The sequence below is a fragment of the Thermobia domestica genome, chromosome 18 (assembly GCF_964235325.1).
Source record: "Thermobia domestica chromosome 18, izTheDome1.hap1.1, whole genome shotgun sequence".
NCBI classification, from domain to species: Eukaryota; Metazoa; Arthropoda; class Insecta; order Zygentoma; family Lepismatidae; genus Thermobia; species Thermobia domestica.
The window spans coordinates 127867584-127886565 of record NC_137471.1 but is presented as its reverse complement, the minus strand read 5'-3'; the positions used below and the strand labels follow the sequence as shown (position 1 = coordinate 127886565).

Here is an 18982-nt window from a genome sequence, read left to right as displayed (position 1 = left end):
TTTGACAGTAATGCAATCTCCAGCTTCTATAATATTACGTGTGACATCATCTGATACACGTGTTTTGTATTGTTTGTCACCGAGCAATTTTCTTCATTTATGCTTGTTTCTGTACATCGTTCTGCGTGTGACATCGTTCTCAAGTCATACTTTTCCCACAACACTTACGATTATTTCTTTTCTTTAAACGATGAGAACCCCACGCTTTTCTTCCTACTTTGTCAATTTCCCTCGCTCTTTAAATCACGTACTCGACGGCCTTGTGACATATGCCTTTGTTTCTGAAGAAAAGTGGATTCATACACTTTCGCTGCACTAAATGTTGTTCTCACGAGTCGCAATATAACAAAACTTAGGAAAAGCGTCACTTCTTTGATGTTTTGCATGGTAAAGTCAACAACATGGGATCCTACTATCTACATCTTCATTTTATTTTATATATATGTGTTTAACTCTTATGAAAAGTGTCCCTATTTAATAGTGATGTATTCTTTCTCACAACATCTATTATGTTTTTAGATAGGATTTGTAATTCGGTTTACATGAGGTCTTAATGAACTCCTAAGTGAAATGTTTTTGTCTTGATGCTTAATGAATGGGAATCGTGATGCCATTTAAAGATCTTTAAAAAGAATAGAACTGTTTGCTGAATTTTTCAACATTTTTGCACAATTCACATATACTTTTTTAAAAAAGACATAATTTCAAAACTTTACTATTCCGTACTTTGAAATCGATATAATAAAAAATGTAGTCTGTATTTTAAAGGCTGATGCTGACCTTTTAAGTGACAAATTGAACAAGCGTTTCTCCGTGTTAATTTCAGCGAAAATTTTCTCACCCTTATATCACAAATGATCAGCGTTCCGGAAGGCGTGAGAACAACTTAAATCGAGCATTAGAGTCTTCGAATTGTATGGAATGCCGAGAAATGATCAGACAAAAATTCTTCTCGTGCCTCAAGCGTTTCCATTGAGGTGATGGATTGCTGAAGATTTTGAAGGTTAAAGGTAGAGTTAAGATTATATTTGCCAGGTAATATTCTGTGTTCTGTTGAGAAGTTCGCTAAGTGACTGATCGGAATATTAGTGAGTCTATTATTATACGTTCAAATTGCTCATAACAGAAAAAATCATCAGTGAAGAATGAACACTGTCTGCTACCATAATGTGATATCCTTGTTTAGTAATTTTGACGGGTTTCCTTGTTATCTAATCTAAAAATAAAATTATTCTATGTTCGACCATGTCGGTTTAAGGTGACAACTGGACGTTGAATTCTTGAAAACTAGATCATAAAGACAGTTCACCTGTTGGGATCTTGCTTGTACTTGAATTTTACAGATTTAGAGCAGTGATGCCAACGTGGAATCTTATAAAATCCCATCTCGGAATGCAGAAATTTCCATTTTGCTCTTAAATTTCCCATGCGATATACTAAGTGCAAAATTTACAAAATTTACAAAATATAAAAGTTGAATCTACTGTATGTCACTTACTTTCTTTAATATTTGAGTGAATTATTCATAAATTCTCATCTTCTAAACTCCTAATAACTATTTTCCTTAACAAAAATATACTATTGAAATTGTTGGTGAAAACGAGTACATTTTGTTATCAGAATTTAGTATTTCTATATCGCTTTTGTGCCATAATCTACTGAGTGTGGTGAAACTAGATGAAGTTCATTCTCCAGTTATTTCATGTAGGACGTTTTAGAAATTGGCTGTTTGTCGTTTGGTAATTTACTTTCCACCGTTCATGTGCCTTTTTTTTTAAGTACAGAGAACAATTTAGTTCCTTGCTTTTTTTTTTTTTTTTAAAGATTCACAAGTTCCCGCATAAATTACTTTCACATTAACATGCACTTTCTAACAACAAAATTTGATTTGCCGTATTGTTTATTCAAGCGTTATTAGCCCACTTCCCGCTCATAGGGAATTTTGTTGACGTTGACGAAATATATATTTAGGGTATTTGAAAACAAGAACAACAATGTTTGGGAGGGGTTTCCTGACCCCAAGTTAAGACAAAAATTATAGACCAACCTCGGTGCACAAATGTTTCCTTTCGGAGTTATAGGCTGCCGAAAACATGAAAAAAAATGAACTTTAAAGGTCCATAGCTCGGAAACTATGGAACCTACCATAGTCCGGTCAAGACTTCACTGAGGAACTAGTATGTGCTCTATCCAAATATCCAAGTTTCACAATCCTGCGGTACTTCCGCAACAATTTTTGTAGAGGTAGTTGGTGAGTACTTCAAATTATATGCCCATAGCCAACCTCCCTCTATAAAAACTGCTGCGGATTGCCACAGGATTCTGAAACATGGATATTTGGATAGGACACATACTAGTTCCTAAGTGAAGTCTTGACCCGACTACGGCAGGTCCTATAGTTTCAGAGGTATGAACCATTAAAGTTCTTGTTTTCATGTTTTCGGCAGACTATAACTCCGAAAGGAAGCATTTATGCACCCAGGTTAGTCTATACTTTTTATCTTATCTTATTGTCAGGAATCACCTCCCAAACGTTGTTGGTGTTGTTTCGAAACACCCTGTATAAAAAATTCCATATATGCTGCCAATTTTGATGAAAATTCCTATTATTCCTGTTCGAAAAGTTAATGTCAAAAAATCCCACAAAACAGTATTTTTCCCACGAGTTGACCTCACTAATTGAGAACATTGTACTGCGAAACACACAAGATGGCATTTAATTCTAATTGCTTAATGCCTTAGTTCGATTTTTATTTTTTCAATTACAATCGTTGTCAATATCATTTTATTAACAATGAACATTGATGTTTCATAAAAAGAAACGACATCCTATGTTAATATTAGTTCTTAATTCTTCTCTTTGATGGTTATTGATCTTGTTTTAGTATCTTTGATAACATAATTTACCCTGGACTTATTTTGGTTGTATCACTTTTATAATATCACTCTTTGTTACCAGCACATTTGTCTCAGTGTTTATCAAGAAACCTGATAGCTATCTGTGATTAATTTGCAGTTACAAAACTAGTTACTTTCAAAGTTTTTTTTTTTTTCAATTTTTTGGCGGAATCGTGACAGTTACCTGTCAAGAGGGTTATGCAGGTCACACGACCGACGTGACGAAAAATTAAAGACGTAATTTTCTGTTCGAGATGTTAAGCACATGTTTTATTATCGATTTATTACGTGTTTATATAAAAAACGAATCATTTTTATCCTCAGCAAAATCGTGACGGTTGATACGTATCTGACCAGCCTCCGTACAATTAGCAACAAGACCAAAACCTCCCTGATCCCCGCAATTTGAGGACAAATTATCAAGAAGTCATCGTTTCAGCAGCAACTTATTTCGTTCAACCTCTTCCACTAACCAAACATGATCAATCCTATATCGGCACACGAGAGAATTAATGCCATAGCACTTCAATTACTGAGATTCTTAAAATAATTGTAGAAGCAAGTAAAATTCATGTTATGTAAAGGTTACAGTTTTCACTGGAGAATCTCCGACATTGACGTGTTTGTACAAAATTAAAATATCCAACAAGAATCGTACCAAAGAACTTGCACTGATACAGAAACTAGGAGCAGAGATCACTAGTTAGAATCAATGTCAACAACACTTGACCTAGATAATGTACCATAAAATATCTTAATTGAATAATTTAAGCAAACCGCGGCTCTCATATTACAAGACAGCTGTGTATAAACTAGACAGTTATTTCATGTGAGACGTTTTAGAAATTGGCTGTTTGTCGTTTGGTAATTTAGTCTCCTCCGGTCACGATTAAAAAAAAAAAAAAAAAAAAAAAAAAAAAAAAAAAAAAAAAAAAAAAACCTCCACCGAACAATTTACGTTCCTTGGTGCTTGTTTCTTTAAGATTCACAGTTCCTGCATAAATCACTTTCACACTAACATGCATTTTTTCAAAACAAGTTCCAAAACACTTGAGAGAGAGAGAGAGAGAGTTCTCACTTCTCGTACTAGGGATCCCTAATATGATCAGAAGCCAGTTAAATTTGTGACGGACAGCATCGTGTCTGTGAGTTTTCTTGAGGTTCTCCCATTTTCTCCCACATTCTCATTCCACTAATTAATTCACAATAATTTAATCGTTCATCTCCTTTAGTCCATGGTAATAACACCAGCGGGAGCTAAAGCTCCCGGTTATTGCTTCTGTCTTTCAGACATGTAATACAGATCAAGTAATATAAAAAATTGCTTTACGATATCAAAAGAATGCCTCCCTTTTTAAAAATCTACTCGCGCACTTGCTCTCGAAGAACTCAGTTGACGTCATCACTGCTTTGGCCTAAATGATACAACCTAGGACGTTAAACTAAAATTTTCATTTCATTAGCAAAGGAAACAATTTAGCTAGATCAGATGTAAAGGCAAATAATAATAACAATACGATAATAATAAAGTTCTAATATAATAAACACCTTAAAGCTCACCGTGAGTTTATTGACTTCGAACGAAAGTTGTAAATAGTTAACTTTTTTTTTTTTTTTTTTTTTTTTTGTGCATACTACTACATTCAAAACGTAAGGATGTCGCCCTTCGTGACGGAACGAGCACCATACATAAACATATACATGTACTTGTATGTGTGTGTATGTTTTTAGTGGAAAGAAGTGCAATCCGTTGTTAGAAGTGGATGACCCTTTCTCTTCTCCGTCTCCGTAGGCTTTGTCTGCCGTGAGAAAGTCCCACATATTATGATGCAGTCACTCAGCCAACGACCTTACCTTGCCCTTCAGCTATTATGCTTTCTTTCTTAATTCTAACACGTCACATTATGTACGGCGAATGCATCATTTTTGTATTCGTAGAATAGCAAACACTATACACAGGGTTATTCACAATTCATTCCGGGGTTTCGTATCTGGATGGCACAACAACACATGGAAACATATAGGGTTGCCAACTCTGGAAAATAAAAAATATTTGGCACCCCCTCAAAATTCCCTATGATGCAGGTCTAAGTGTGAAGTATCTCTGTTCAGACCCATCCATGGGAAGGAAATGTACTATCGTGAACAAAAGTGCATTAGCACCTGTATTCTGTATACCCTTAGTACATTCATTAATAAGCTTAATAGATAGGGTCTACACTGTGATATAAATGAGAAACTGAAATCGACATTGATCACTTTGTTGTATTTACCAGTAACTGCCACTTCTTTAAAATTATCGAAACAGATGAACTAAAGTATATTAATCTTTACGCGACAATTTTGGATTTGGAAAATAAAATGTATTCTTTATACTTATACTTCAACTACAAGTAATTACTTTAAGAAGGCCTTTTTCACTCTCAATAAACGTATAAAATTCCTTACAAGTAAATTTCAAAATTTCCCTTATACAGCCCCTCTCATCTCTTTAAAATTATCTAAGAACATGAACAAAATATTCAAAATATATTAATTGTTGATAGATGGTGAAAGATGACAATTTTGGATTTACAGAATAAAAGTTACTTTTTAAATCTATACTTCGAACTAGATGAAATTGCTTCGAACTAGATACAAATTTGAAAAAAAAAAAACGGTCATAAACGGGGTGGTAAGAAGTTTGTACCGGTCACGGCTTTAATCAAAATAAAAGCAATATTTCCAGGTTGGTTAATTCTTCTTTTAGCTTGCTCGGAGCTCTAGGAGATACCCAAACCAAAGCCTCTAGTTTGCTTTAAAACTCTAGGCTTTCTTTTTTCCTCTTAGCTTGCTCGGAGCTCTGTCGGAATTTCTAACCTTAGTCATTTAGCTTGCTTGGAGCTCTGTGACTCTTAACTCTCTGTTTGCTTTGGAGCACTGGGAATTTTTAATCTACTTTGCCTATCTTGGTTTGGAGCTCTGTGGAGATTTTGCCCTAGGCTGCTAGGGCCGTGGGTAACTTTATGTATCTTATATTTAAAAAAAAAGTTACATCATTATAGAATTTTTGTAAAATATTTTTAAAAAGATTTTAAATGATAAAACCGGTAGTAAAAGTCAATTCTAAACTATAATTTACTCTATCAAAGCTTTACTTATTTCTGCACAGGAAAAACTTTACAATATACTCCACATTTGTGCAAAATCTCACGTTTAAGCTTAAATGTACATATAAAAAAGTGAAATATATGTAAAACAATGCATCGCAGCACGTGTTGTTCCGAACACAAGGAATCATGGAGCTGACAGTCCCTAACATTATTATGTTAATTTTAAAATTTATAACAGGGATCGAGTAATTAGTGCCAGACTCTCAGAGTGAACTACAAATTGCATATTGCCTTACCTTTTTCAACCATCGAGGATCTGGAAGTGGTAAATCGGGGAAAGCTTGCTTTCTTTCCACGTAGTACCACGGAGCCCTTACATAGTAATACCACGAGATAACTCTCTCCACTGGATCTCGGACTAAATTGACGTAAATTGGTTGAGGAAGACCAAACCTTAAATATAAAATAAAAATATAATTAATTATAGGCATATATATGTATATTTTCACCACCAATATCACATGGGAGGCTAAACTAAACATAAATAGCTCTGAACTATAAGTTTCATTGTTCATCGATCTCAAACATTTAATATTCGTTGAACATGTATTTGGTGAAATCATAATCAAAACTAAGTATGATTACAAGTGGAAGCATGACGAAGGAAAAAAAAAAAAATAGAAATTTTAACAAATATGTTAAGGATGATGAGAAACTGTACTGCTGTTGAAAGTTGAGAGTAATGAGCAGTGGGGTATTTAGGGGGGCTTCCGGGCTTAAGCTCCCCCCCCCGAAATCTTACTTACTATAGTAAAGTATATGAAATATCTTGCAGAATTTTCACATTTTCAGGCAAAGCCCCCCCCCCGAAAGTTAGCAAAGCCTCCCCGAAACAAAATCGTAAATACGCCACTGGTAATGAGATATGTTGACGTTAAGATAAAAATTGAGTTGAAGTTGCTTACAAGCGGAAATACAAGGGAGATGGGTTCTTTGATTCTCATTTATGCTAAACTCTTTAATACATAGCAATTAAAGATAAGCAAGCCCAAGGGATTGAGTTCCAACCCCAATTTCACTAACCTCATTGACAGTTCATCAGGTTGCAGGCCTAAGGATACTGTGAAGTTGAGTCTAAAATCGATTGATGTGACTTTAAGGCAGGTTCGGACTGGCCAGACCAGGAGGGTAGGAATCCGCCCTGCCGGGATCCTCTCTAAATATAGGTATACCTACATATAGAGCATGGAAAGTAAGATATAACATGGCTGTTGGAGCATAGTTTGTTCCGTTCCCAGAGTTCGGTGCCCCCCAGCATTGAATGTAGTCTTGGGGTCCCACTATTGGAATGAAACTAACAGTATTATAGTCCTTTTTGGGGTCCTTTGTTTGTGGCCTAGTAACAACATGAATGAAGAATATGAAGAATGGGACCCCAACATGTGCATTGGGATCTAAATATGTATTGGGGCCTCATGAATGCCGAAATTAGACTTTTATAAAGTCCTGCTGGGGCCCTCTGTTAGTCTTTCGACAAGTTATTGCAACACCAGAAAGAAATAGAACAGGTCATCACCCTGGGACCCCATTAAAATGCGTAAATAAAGCTGACAGCTTTATGATGAACAGCCCCCTCCCCTCCGAGACTTAAGAAGATGAAACATAGTACACTTTGTGAGGGTCCTACATACTATATGTGAAGGAAAGATTGGGCCCTCCAAATGCCGGGGCCCTATGTTCCCCAGTCAGAAACTGCTGTAAAGTTCAAAGACTAAATTATATGTAGTATGTTTCGTGGTTTGGAGAAAATGTTCACTTCTGCAATTGACGTGGCAACCATATTCACTGAACCGCATTTTGTCAATTTCTAGAACAAAAATTCTTTGAACGATGGGACAGTGTTCATAGTTGAAGAGAAATTTCCTTAATCTAGCGAAATTTCATAGGTAAATTTAGCAAAAGGGGAAAAGAGATTTTTCCGATAAAATGTGAAAATCCAGGAAAATTCTAGCGCTAACAGGCTAATCAATATAAATGCTTAAGTTTTTCTTTGTTCAAAAATAAACCAATATAATAGCAATAATTTGCCTGTATGTGACTGTTGAAAATAGCATAATTTGCACCCATTGTTAGCTGCGTGTATTTGTATTTGTATTTTTTTTTTTTTTTTTGTTTTAGAAAAGTGAAGAAAAAAGTAACAAAAAATAGAAGTAAAAAGCAAATGAATAAAACAAATGTGGTTGGTACTTCCTTTTAATATAGCTAAATTAATCTTATCATATACCTTCCGTCAGGAATTGGGCACTCAAAAAAACAGGGAAAATTTGATAAGAAAAGGCAAAATTTTGTGCCCAGCATTGGAAATTTTCTTAAGGAAACCTGTGAACACTGCGATGGGATTGTGAGTTAGCTTCAGGTTTACCTCATATGACTTTGATAGCGGACTGACAATGAATAAGGTTCCTCACAGAATTCTTGTTTCATCATTTATTATTTACTTTTCTCACTGTTTCTATTAGTCCACCAGGCAGAAGTATGGGAACTTACATATACTTAAACTAAGTTACGAGCTTTTATAATCACCTAAATCTTGGAGTGTATTACTTCAGACAATTTGAGGAGGTTCGTATTTCCTCCGTATACATGTGTAAATACATATTAATGTTATTGTTTTAGAATTAGTTTTTCGAGTTCACCTTTCGCTTCACACTAATTTAGAGATATTGAACCCATTGCAACATACACTACTAGGCCTATATTTTAGATACGCTAAGGATCGACTCACAATTAGCAAAGAAATGTAAATCTATATTTTTATTTTTCCAAATTACGTACATTGTATGTTGGTATGCTGTTGGACTGTATTTGAGACATCTGGGGTGCAAATAAAACTTAAATCTAATCTAATTTTAAACTTACTTACAATTTCGATAAGCTTTAAAATTTTCTACACTTCTTGAAACTTACATTTTCACTCTTTTAATATTACTATAGTTACTTTGTTCACACAGACTATTGTATAAGAATACAATAAACATATTCTAATTACTTGATTATTGTATAAATAATTTTATGAACTTCAATTCTTTAAAAATTCTTGGTACGCATAGCATGGAGGTAAAGAAATCAGAAGAAGGCATGTTGAGATTGTAGCAGAGTGCTCACCTCTAAAGAGAAGGATCCCTGATCTGAAAATATATGAGTTTGTGATGCACACATTCTGTCTATAGATTTACTCAGAATATACCCATTTTGTTAACTTTCTTTACTCCAACAGTTCTTCCATCATGCACTTTTAAGTTATTTGTCTATTTAGCTTGAAGAGTACTAGACCTATTATAGGATGGTTAATGAAAAGATTTTTCTCACTGTAAACATACACTGAGAAAAAACCGTTATCCGGACAGCGGTATACTGTACAAATATATGGAATCTTTACTACGGAAATCAGTACGGAGCCACTAGCGGATCCAGAAGGATCGTTTGGGAGGGGCGGTTCGCTTTCTCGAAGATGAGCGTAGCTTTAAGGTGACCAGAATTTTAATTTTCAAGAATGGGAGTCATGTGAATCAGGGGCTGGAGGGGGTGGGTGTAAAAAAGAGTCCCAGATTCCACTTTGGGAGCCGAACTTCTTTTTTGGTAATGGAAGTATTTTTTTCTGTAGATTTTAATTAAATACATACTTTCGTTTCGGAGGCGTGGCGGTGTCATGATTTACTTCACACACAGTCACCACAACATATGCGATGCACTGTCTGGCACAGTACTTCCACAAAAGAAAATACTGTATTGACGATAACATTCTTTTTAACGAAAGAGTGTACAATTTGCTGTAATCATTTATATTTTGAATAACAATTGCGGGACAGCAGTGAGAAAAATTAATACAAAATTAATCTATCTCTATATTTGTGTGGGGTCCACGAAACATAGTATAATTATAGTTATGCTTACAACAACAATAAAATTACCTAGGTATATTATATTAGCCTTTGTCTAGGTGAGGCTTTGCCCCCAGATCCCCAATCTGCTCGGCATACGGCCTTGCACAATATAGCAAATGCTCCTACGTGGTGCTGTGGCACAATATTTCGCGTTCTTCACGAAATTCAAACACCTCGTAAGGCATTTTAATGAACCTTTTTTTTCTTCTCTTCTACGTTAAGTGAAAAAAAAACTTTCAAATACATGTTGAATTATTTTAAATGAAAAATCAAACTACCAACTTTCATGTTTCTAACCGCAAGAGATCCCGAGATATGGGCATCTTATAATAATAATAATAATAATAGTAATAATAATAATAATAATAATACCCCTTTTCTTCCCTTCTAAGTAAAATACCAAAAACGCTGGGATACGTATTGAATTATTTTAAGTCGAAGGACTATATACGAAATTTCATTTTTCTAACGTTCAAAGATTCTTAGATATTGATATCTTATTATAATATTTGCAATCGCCGCCACTTTTTCTTTCCATCTCCTTTTTCTCAGTTTTACTATAATATAAAAAACGTTGAAACGCATGTCAAATTATTTTAAATGAGGAATCCAAATGCCAAATTTCAAGTCTCTAGTCTTAACGGATTCGAAGAGATGACCATCTTATTAAAATAATTTCCAGCCCATTCTCCCTTCCTTTCTTCGAATTCCCCCCTCCCAAAAAAATCCTTCCTTAGTGATACTCTACGTAACAAATCTTATCTACTGTCCTAATTTCGAGTTTCAGACTTAAGTGGTTTGGCCTGTGCGAAGTTACTCACTCAGGATATCGTCTTTTATGAATTCAATAACAGCTTGTAGCTTTTCTTATTTCTCAAGAAAAGATGAAATGCCATTTGAAGTCACAATAAATCCCTGGTCCCTTCCTAATGTTTCCGTGTTGAATCCCAAAAGTCACGGCTCTCTTTGTTGATCTAGTAGCTAGCGAACGTACCTATTATCTTTGATGCATGAGGTTCTGTGGTTTAATTCCCGGTGAGTGAGCATTGAACGCACTACAGTGGCTCAGATCCAACTTTAAACTCTAATTCTCGTTCTGTAAAGCATCGCTTTTGACAAACGACCTAAATACATATTAATAAATCAACCAACCGAAAAGTCTCCTCTTAGATTCAGAGACCTTTTCTATATTTCTCTTTATTAAAGGTAAGGATAATTAAGGTTATAATCCGGATTTCCGAAATCCATTTCATATCCTTTTTCTAAGACACTAACACATTTTTAGTACAGAGTAAGCCATCTTACCCTCCTTCCTACAGCTGTTCGTCCAACGAATGAATCATATTCTCGCTACTTTGGGGCTTATGGTGACCGCCCCAAGGAACTAGCGAGAGAAGTATTCGCAATTCAAATATGTCTATATTAAAACTATTAAGTGCCACACATTTTGATTAGATTCTGCTATGCTTGTCACACACATTGTATCTGTCGGGAAAAAGACCGTATTAGTATTTCCCAATGATAAATGCTGAAAGTTCAAAAAACCCTTTGGAGGGGGCGCGCCCCCTCCGCCCTCCCCGTGGATCCGCCAGTGTAATGAGCATACGTTATCCATATGCTACATATTTTTCCCGCTTAGATGTTACAACATGTCGTTGCGGGATGTATGACATCAAACAGTCTTCCGTATGTTACATACATATATGTATGTTATATACGTCCATCTGTATGTGAGATCTTGACTGCCTATATGCAGTTCTTTCGTTCGTACGGAAAGTACGTTTATTCGGAACACTTATACAGAAAGTAGTATGAAACATACATTTTTAGTTATACGTTTGTTGTACGTTAAGTCCAAAAAATACAGGATTTACAATGTAACCTACGTTTTTACGCACGCCATATACGTTCTTTTCTTTTACTGTACCCCGAATTAGATATAAAAAATGACCAGAGGCTACTCACAAGGTAAATGTGGACGAATCTGTTATTGTATTAAGAAAATTAATTCAAGATGTCAGTATGTTATGTTACTGTTACCAAGCCTCTTGATACACAACATTGTGTGCTTAGAATGTTTAAAGCTATGTCGGGTATACACATTTTATACCAATAGTGTTGCTCGCGCCTAAAGGAAAATGAAATGAAATCTTTGAGTTTTACGTCCCACGGTTATGCCGGTTAGGCTAAAGGAGACGGTGATGATGAGAGATATGGTGGAATGAAGAAAGTGGGAGGAAACGGAGAAAACCCACGAGCACGGTGTTTGTCCACCACAAAGTTCACTTGGCGGGGGCTGGGATCGAACCCGGGACCCCAAGCACCAGAGGTGAACGCTCTACCACTGAGCCACCGCGCCCACCGCGCCTAAAGGAATTAGCTATATAGAGTAGAGAGGCAAAGCATGTTCTGGGGAAAGGCAGCAGTCCGTACGGTATCAAAGTTGGTGGAAATATAACAGTTTTGATATCAATTCCAGGCATGGTTAGAAGAACTTCAAATTTATTCTAATGATATTCCGAAAAAAAAAAAAAAAGAGTACTGAAGAAAAGTACAAGGGACAAACGATTATAGAGTGACCATTTATCTTTATACGCCCTTGTAACCTTTAAACTAATGGACAAAAGACGCTCAAATTGCATTCCATGCCGAAAACATACATATCACGCATGTCATACAGTATCACGCTTGACGGGATAATGCACATCCAAAGTACTTGAGTGTCTACAACTATAGTCATAATATAATAGATTTCAAATGAATACGAACAAAGTTACAAAGGATTGAAAATCTTTTTTTTTTTTTTTTTTCAAAAGCGTTAATTTGCATAAATTTCTTAGATAAGTATCTAATCCAATTGCAGATGTGAACATTAAAATACTGTCTACAGCAATTTGATACCTTAAACCGTTCTGGAGATACGGTAAAAATGTTAAAATTTCCAACATTGCTTAAAATTATGTAATTCCGAGAACATGCTAATTACACCTACCAAAAACATTTGCTGTAATGTTATAGAAGCAAAGTAAATTAAAAATTGTTTTAAGAAATTCCCACAAATACGCTATTTTAAGCACTATATCCAATTCTACCATTTGTTCACATCTCCCAAATAGTTTGAGAAATCAAATTGTTGTAAATAGCATTATGATCTTCATTCTTATTCTTTAATGATTTCCTGTAGCAGGCTAGTGAATGGATAAGTAGACCGCCAGTGATTTCTGAAATGATAAGTAACCTTCAAATTCAAACCAGTAGTGCCGTAACAAATCTCTTTGAAGATCGAAGTGCATGAAAGCTCCAAGAATGAGAAGATACTGATCAAGTTGTGTGAAGTTGAAGTGATGATTAAGTTTCTTAAAAGAGCGAAGCGCACAAAAGTCCAATGATGGCATAATAAAAAAACAATACAGATGGGTAACTTCAATGTGAACGATTTAGGCCGCGATTTCACTGCCACCTGCTGCCTGTTTCCTCAAACTGATAAAGTAGAATAAATATCCATCCGATCATAACGTAAAAAGTGATTCATGCACCGACTTGGCATCGTCACGCACGTGCTTTCTTAACATTGTCCTAACTTTGTTCTCCATGTAATATCAGTCATGATTTTTTTGGTAATAGTTTATTAACATACAGAACTGATTTGTGGCTGCAACAGCAATTTTTAGCAGTTTGTCATCCTGAGATATTAAGCCCTAAAAATGCCATAAAATTGACAAACTTCAACTTTCGAACCCCCATAACTCTGTGGCAACAGTCGTATCATAACTGTGAATGTTTCTAAAGAATTTGTACATGCCCCAGTATTCACACCATAAGTTCTGAACCACTACCTTTAGGCCATTCCAAAATACAGCCCCTTGAAACGTGCACTTTTCTGTACTTTTTCTGATGATTTCATGTATTAGTTTGCAACTCTGAATCTCCATTTGGGCGCACGACTATATATTCTCCGTATAGCTTAGTCTCTCCTATACACATTCGTTTTTGTTTCATGTTCCTCTGATTAGTAAGTCCTGAGAAAATGTGGTTTTCGTAAACGCTTGCAACTGCAGAAAATGGCACTCCGCCAACAACAAAGATGGCCGCCATTCAGGAACAATTGTACCTCCGAAAACGTGCCTCATATTATTGACCTTCTCAAACACAAGGTTCATCACACTCCACTTTTTATAATTTTCGGAGATGGTCGAGCAACCACTTTCACCATTTTTGGACCACTTCATATGGATTAGCCCAAGACACAAGTTTCTTGAGGAGCAAGCTGCATGAAAGCTTCAACGATAATGATAAAGTTTCTTGAAGGAATGAGGTGCATTAAAGTTTTAGCGATATCAAGATGCTTATAATGATGATGAAATTGCTTGAGGATTCAAATATATAAATATTCCTGCGATAGCAAAGATACCTACGATTCTAATGAAGTTTACTAAGGACTGAAGTGCATTAAATTTTCAACATTACTAGATACCCACGATAATAATGAAGATACTTGAATAGTGAAGTGCGGTAAAGCTTTAGCAATATCAAGATACGAAGATGGTGCAGCAACGATGATGATGTTTCTTATAGAGATAAATCATCTAGTGCTACGAATGTATGTACATAAATTTTAATGCTGTTTGTGATAACTTTATTACAACCGGCAGAGCGAAACATTTATCTCCGAAGTTTAGAATCTGAAACTAAATACCAAAGCTACAAGCATTATTAGATGAAAGAACTTAAAACGCTACTGCAGGGATGCAAATAACCACTCGTCCACTCGCCTGGGGCGAGTGGTTTATCGGTGCGGGCGAGTATTTAATATCATACCGAAAGTAAGTAAACGACTTCTATTGTGGGATGTGAGCTAGTAGCCTTTTTCTTGGGCGAGTAAAATTTTGTTGCTTGTTTGCATCCCTGCGCTAGTGTCTCAACTTCTAAGACATTTGGAACAACGGGTTTTCAGTTGTATATTTGTTGAACTTTGTCGGTGTGGTGCCCGTAACAGTTGGCACTTAAAAGATTTCTCGTGTTAAAACCGTTTGTAATTGTAACCTTTTGTATTCTGTGAAAATGTATTAAGATTCTTAGGTCATTACTACATTAAGGTTAAATAAGATGAATACCTTCTCCCGAAGATTATTTAAACCGTAATGGAAGCAAATCAAACGTAATTGCTTCATTCCATTGTTTGTACTCGCGCATTGCCTTTGTGACCTCACACCAAACGTTACATTACTCTCTCTCTTCTACGGTGAGAAGAGGATGTGAAGCGAGTGATTAATGGCGTGTTGAGAAGTTGTCAAAGTTAGCTGCAATCATGCACAATATTCAGCCCTGAACTTCATGAAACGAAATTTCCAACACAAAACCTTAAAGAACTATAATATTGGCAAAATAATTTCATTTGATTTTTAGACATCCACACTGAGCTATGCATAATAACCGGAGTCTTATAGACAGGCCTGTAGCCAGCCCAAAAATGTAGGAGTGGGGGCGGTAAAAGTTAAGGGGGCCGATCTAACCATATTATAATTCATTTGCAAGCATACCGTGAAAAGTTTAGGGGGACCAGTAAAAGTTTGGAGGGGCCGGTCCCATAGACCCCCCGTGGATACAGGCCTGCTTTTAGAAAGGGTAAGTCTGTCCATCTGTTTGTCAAGAAGATCAGAGCAAAAACGGTCAGAAATATCGAGAAGCCGTTTTTTGGAATCGATTCAGCATCTCAAGAATAGGTTCTATCTCATCCGAGAGCCCTCTATTCAAACAGGAAGTAGTAAAAATTATGAATTTCCGGTTTCAATGTTGATCGCCATGGAACAAGAACGGTAACAGATAGCATCAAACAGTTTCTTGGAATCATTCAGCTTCTCAACAAGATATATTCAACCACATCTCTCTATTAAAACCGGAAGTGTTAGAAATTTACAACAACTTCCGGTTTCAATATTGACCTCTATAGAGCAAAACGGTCAGAGATACCGACATGCGTTTGTTTTGAATCAATTCAGGATCGGGAATATGTTCCATCAGTTTCGGTTTTAACGCTGACCACCATAGAGCAAAAGTGGCGACAAGCACTTTTTTGAAGTCGATTCAGTGTTTGAAGAAAAGATACCGGGCCTTATGCAGAGTCGTTCTGATGAGTGATTAGTATCATACTAAAGAGTTCGACTAACATATGTTTCCTGCAGTAGTCAGACCTTTAGTATGACACTAAACATACTTCAAAACGACTCTGCATAAGGCGGACCATGTTTACCCGCATCTATCTATTGCAATTGTAAGTGGTAGAATTGTATCCTGGGGAGAGGGAGGTGCACAGACCTTTTATTGTGTGTGTGGTGGTGTTATTATTATCCTACACATACATAACTAATAAGTTCCTCCTTCATGAGAGTACATTCCATATATTTGAGTTATACAGTACGTCTTACGTCTATACAAGACCAAACATAAACACACTATTTACTCATGAGATATGTATTGCACTATACTTCCATATTTCCATATCAGATTTTTCGTTACCAATAGTGTTCGAAACAAATCCTCGCATAACATATTAACCTTATTTGAGGTAGATTGGGAAAGCGCACAAGAGAACACGGGACGTAACAGAACTTTCCTGACAAAAATCGATTCGAGACACAGCGTGCCTCGTCTCAACGCTCTACCCCTTACCAAGCTCAAGTGGTAGAGCGTTGACTTTGTATTCGGGAAGTCGTGGGTTCGATTCCCGGTGCCGACCATCTTGACTGGGGTTTTCCAGTTTTTTTTTCAGTCCTACCAGAAAAATGGTGGGATGGTACCTATTAAACAAGCCCTGGCCGATACCTTATCAAATCCTTTCCATTGTTATTGTTGTTGTTAGATATCCAGTATAAAATGGCCGTTGAGCTGTATCTGGTGATTGTTAAATAAAATAAATACAGCTATTTCAATAGAAAAATTTACATTTTCCGACTCGAGACAACACTTTTATAGCACATTTTCGAGACGAGACACCCTCAAATCTTGTCTCGTGCGCATCCTTAGCAGGTAGACATTACAATTCATGAAAGAACGTGAGAGATTCCTAAATTACCTATCCATCTTGATCTGATTGCAATCCGACGTGATTTGTTTGCACAGAATCTATCCTAGCAACGAACTTTAACTTAAATGCATATGCCATTATTCCGTAACATTCTGTGTTTATAGTCTCGTAGCCTCATTTCCAGTATATAGTATCAAATTCTTAGGTTTAAGAATTAATCATTTTTTCTCGAAAACTACACATAAGGATTTACATTCATGCAGTAATTTTGTTCAGTTCGACAAGATCTACCGATTGGTGTATCTCTCATCTTTGAGCAATCTTTCAGAATCATATATCTACTCAAAAATACTACACTTCTTTTACAGTATACGGTAACTGTTATTACTGTTTAAATTAGGGATGACCAGAACCGGTTCCCGGTGGAACCGGTTTTCGGGTCTGAACGAATTCGGTTCTAGAAGATCCGGTTCCGGAACCGGTTTTTCTGATCCAGGTCTGGAACCGGTTCTTCGGATCCAGGTTTGAAACCGGTTCCGGAACCGGTTCTGAAAACAGGATCTCCAAGTGGAACCGAAACTTTGTGACATCCCTACGCTAAACCCGAGCTGCTGGCAGGCTGTGAACAGTGTGCTAGATGAAATGGTGGAAGCGACAGGCAGGGCCCAGGTGACGGCAGCTTGTCTCATTTGGCTAAATAAACTGGGTAACTGGCAAACTCATTGGCTAAACAGGCAAACTGGCCAACTCATTTGGCTAAACACTCGCTGCTTTACCAACATTTTTTTCTGGGGGCACAAGCGGGTCTGGGCGGGGAAGGCACAAGCGCATGGTCCTCTTTGCATTTTTTTGAAGGTGAACTTTGTGCCTCCTTTACGGGTCTTTGGGGGTTTTCGGATCCAGGTCCTGGAACCGGTTCCTAAGATTCGGTTCTGGAACCGGGTTTTCGGATCCAGGTCTGGAACCGGTTCTTAAGATCCGGCTCTGGAACCGGGTTTTCGGATCCAGGTCTGGAACCGGTTCTTAAGATTTGGTTCTGGATCTGATAACCGGATCTCCGAAAACTGGTTTCTCGCGAAACCGGTTCCGCCGGAACCGGAACTTTGTGGCCATCCCTAGTTTAAATATCGTTCATTCTAGTGTATTTCCACGCAGCAATTTAGGTAATACTTGAAAATATGGGGGAAATGTAAATTTCTTAAAATAAATAAATAAATATGAAAAACTTAACAAATATGTAAACAAACTTACTTTGTGAAATTGGTAAAACAAACGTGTTTGATGTACACAGCTGGAGGTGAGTAACTGTCGATCATTGTTGCAAGACGAAGCTGAAAATAAAACACATAATCACTACATTTGGAATTCGTATGCTAAATACATAACAGTAACAAAGATATCATTCTTTTTGCAAATGATTTCCATTTCTTTATTGTGTGTATGAAAGTATTTACTAATAGAATATAACTGAAACAAATCATGATTATTAGTCATGGAATAATATATATGCTCAATGAGAAAGTTTTGTAAAAACTCTGTTTTTCATGCAACATAGCGTGTATTTATTTTATTTTATTTTATTTTATTTTATTTTTCTTTTTTACCTAAACCCAAGAATTACCGCTATTGCTTGCGGTTTAAATCAGTCAGTGACAATGGAATGATTTTGCTTAATCCTTTTAGACTTCCAAACTATGTTACGCATAAGTATCAGACGTCTTATAGAACTCCTGTCAGTCTGTCGATAGGTACACTCATGTCCAAAATTATTGTCGCATGTCTATGAAAATGTTGTTGTAGAAATATAATTTGATAACGAATTCGCCCGGTATTTCTTATAATGTTAGTATGTGTATAATTGTCAAAGACATGTATGTAGCAAATTTCATGTCAAAAGAGCAGTAAATAAGAACAATAAAACGAAAATAAATCTTTCTTGTCCATTTAGCAACATTTTATTTTACTCATTCTAATTTTCGTATTTATAATTCTTTTACTTTGAAATTTACCACAAATATATAGGC

At 36.2% G+C, this 18982-nt stretch overlaps 1 protein-coding gene across 1 annotated transcript in view; it reads right to left on the bottom strand.

The window, feature by feature from the left end:
• LOC145675237 (uronyl 2-sulfotransferase homolog pip-like) overlaps positions 1-18982 on the bottom strand; it is a 100918-nt gene that overhangs the window by 23766 nt on the left and 58170 nt on the right. The window contains exons 5-6 of the mRNA XM_081745620.1: positions 18210-18289; positions 6287-6443 (exon numbers count right to left, since the gene is read on the bottom strand). Of these exons, the coding sequence (XP_081601746.1) occupies positions 6287-6443; positions 18210-18289 (237 nt within the window). The remainder of the gene's footprint in view (positions 1-6286; positions 6444-18209; positions 18290-18982) is intronic.